The following is a 1,031-nucleotide window of genomic DNA, read 5'->3' on the forward strand; positions in this document are numbered from 1 at the left end:
TTAATTCACATTGCAATTAATTGGTTAATTACTTTATGCGACAGGCTTATGTACAGCTGCTCCGATGATTCAGGCTATTCAGTTCAGTTGAATTGAGAAAGCGACATACAGTACAGCCTGTATAAGGTAGAGTGCAGCATAAGAACCTTCTCAGTTTAAAAACTTACTCCAGAAAAAGTGACATGACAAACTAAAGGATTCTATCTGCTGAGGTTTGTGTTTTGGCGATACCTTGTAGATTCTGGATCTGTCGAGTGAAGGCCTCGGCCTGATGGGCGCTGGCCAATCGCTCATCCTCCAGCAGACCTGAGGACATGTGAGAAAGAAGAGATGAAGAGCATGTGAAGAAGTAAGAGAAAAGAAAACACACACAGAGAGACGCTATAAGCTGCTGGAACCTGATGCATGACTGGAGGCCACAGTGAAAACCTTCAGCATATTTCTGTGTTGGTGTTCCTGTTATAGCAGCTCATAATAAGAAAAATGAGATTTGTTTGTGGGTGCTATTTTCACAGACTCATTTCACTGCTATTTTTAGTTTTTTTTTTTTTCTCGTTAACTTTTGGTTCCTGCTTGCATAATTTGTGCCAGCTATGTTGTTTTCAACCAGAGTTGTGGTGTTTTAGCGCTGAGGACAGACAGCAGACGGCTCAGGCTGCAACTGGGTGAAAGACAGAGAGGACAAAATGCCTCAGGACAGTGCAAACCTGTATAAATATGACGGTATTGTAATCCAGGCAGTGTTGAATTACCAGGTCTCTGTGCCTTTAACCCTCCCTGCTGCTGGCCTCAGCCAAGGTCACACGTCTTATTCAGTGCAACCATTTTTAGATGGTTAACAAGCGTGTTGAGTTTTAAACTCCTCTTTAGTTTGTCTCATCCATAAAGTCCAGACCTGTCCACTTAGAACTGAATTGAGTTTTGCATGTTGCTTAAGAGTTTTCTTTTGTTTTCTTTCATTTTTAATCGCATTTTATTTCATTTAATTTACCCTTAATTATGTTTTGAAATGACATTTTTCCTAACTTATT

The 1,031-nt window shown here is 40.3% G+C and overlaps 1 protein-coding gene across 1 annotated transcript in view; it reads right to left on the minus strand.

Annotated features, from left to right (window-relative positions):
- Nucleotides 1-6: 6 nt before the first annotated feature.
- Nucleotides 7-1,031, minus strand: part of LOC103466334 (coiled-coil domain-containing protein 136-like) — a 5,422-nt gene continuing 4,397 nt past the window's right edge. Inside the window, exon 2 of the mRNA XM_008411837.1 lies at nt 7-306. Coding sequence (XP_008410059.1) covers nt 191-306 — 116 coding nt within the window. The 3' untranslated portion in view covers nt 7-190. The remainder of the gene's footprint in view (nt 307-1,031) is intronic.

Source organism: Poecilia reticulata, linkage group LG6 (assembly GCF_000633615.1).
Source record: "Poecilia reticulata strain Guanapo linkage group LG6, Guppy_female_1.0+MT, whole genome shotgun sequence".
In the NCBI taxonomy this organism is placed as follows: Eukaryota; Metazoa; Chordata; class Actinopteri; order Cyprinodontiformes; family Poeciliidae; genus Poecilia; species Poecilia reticulata.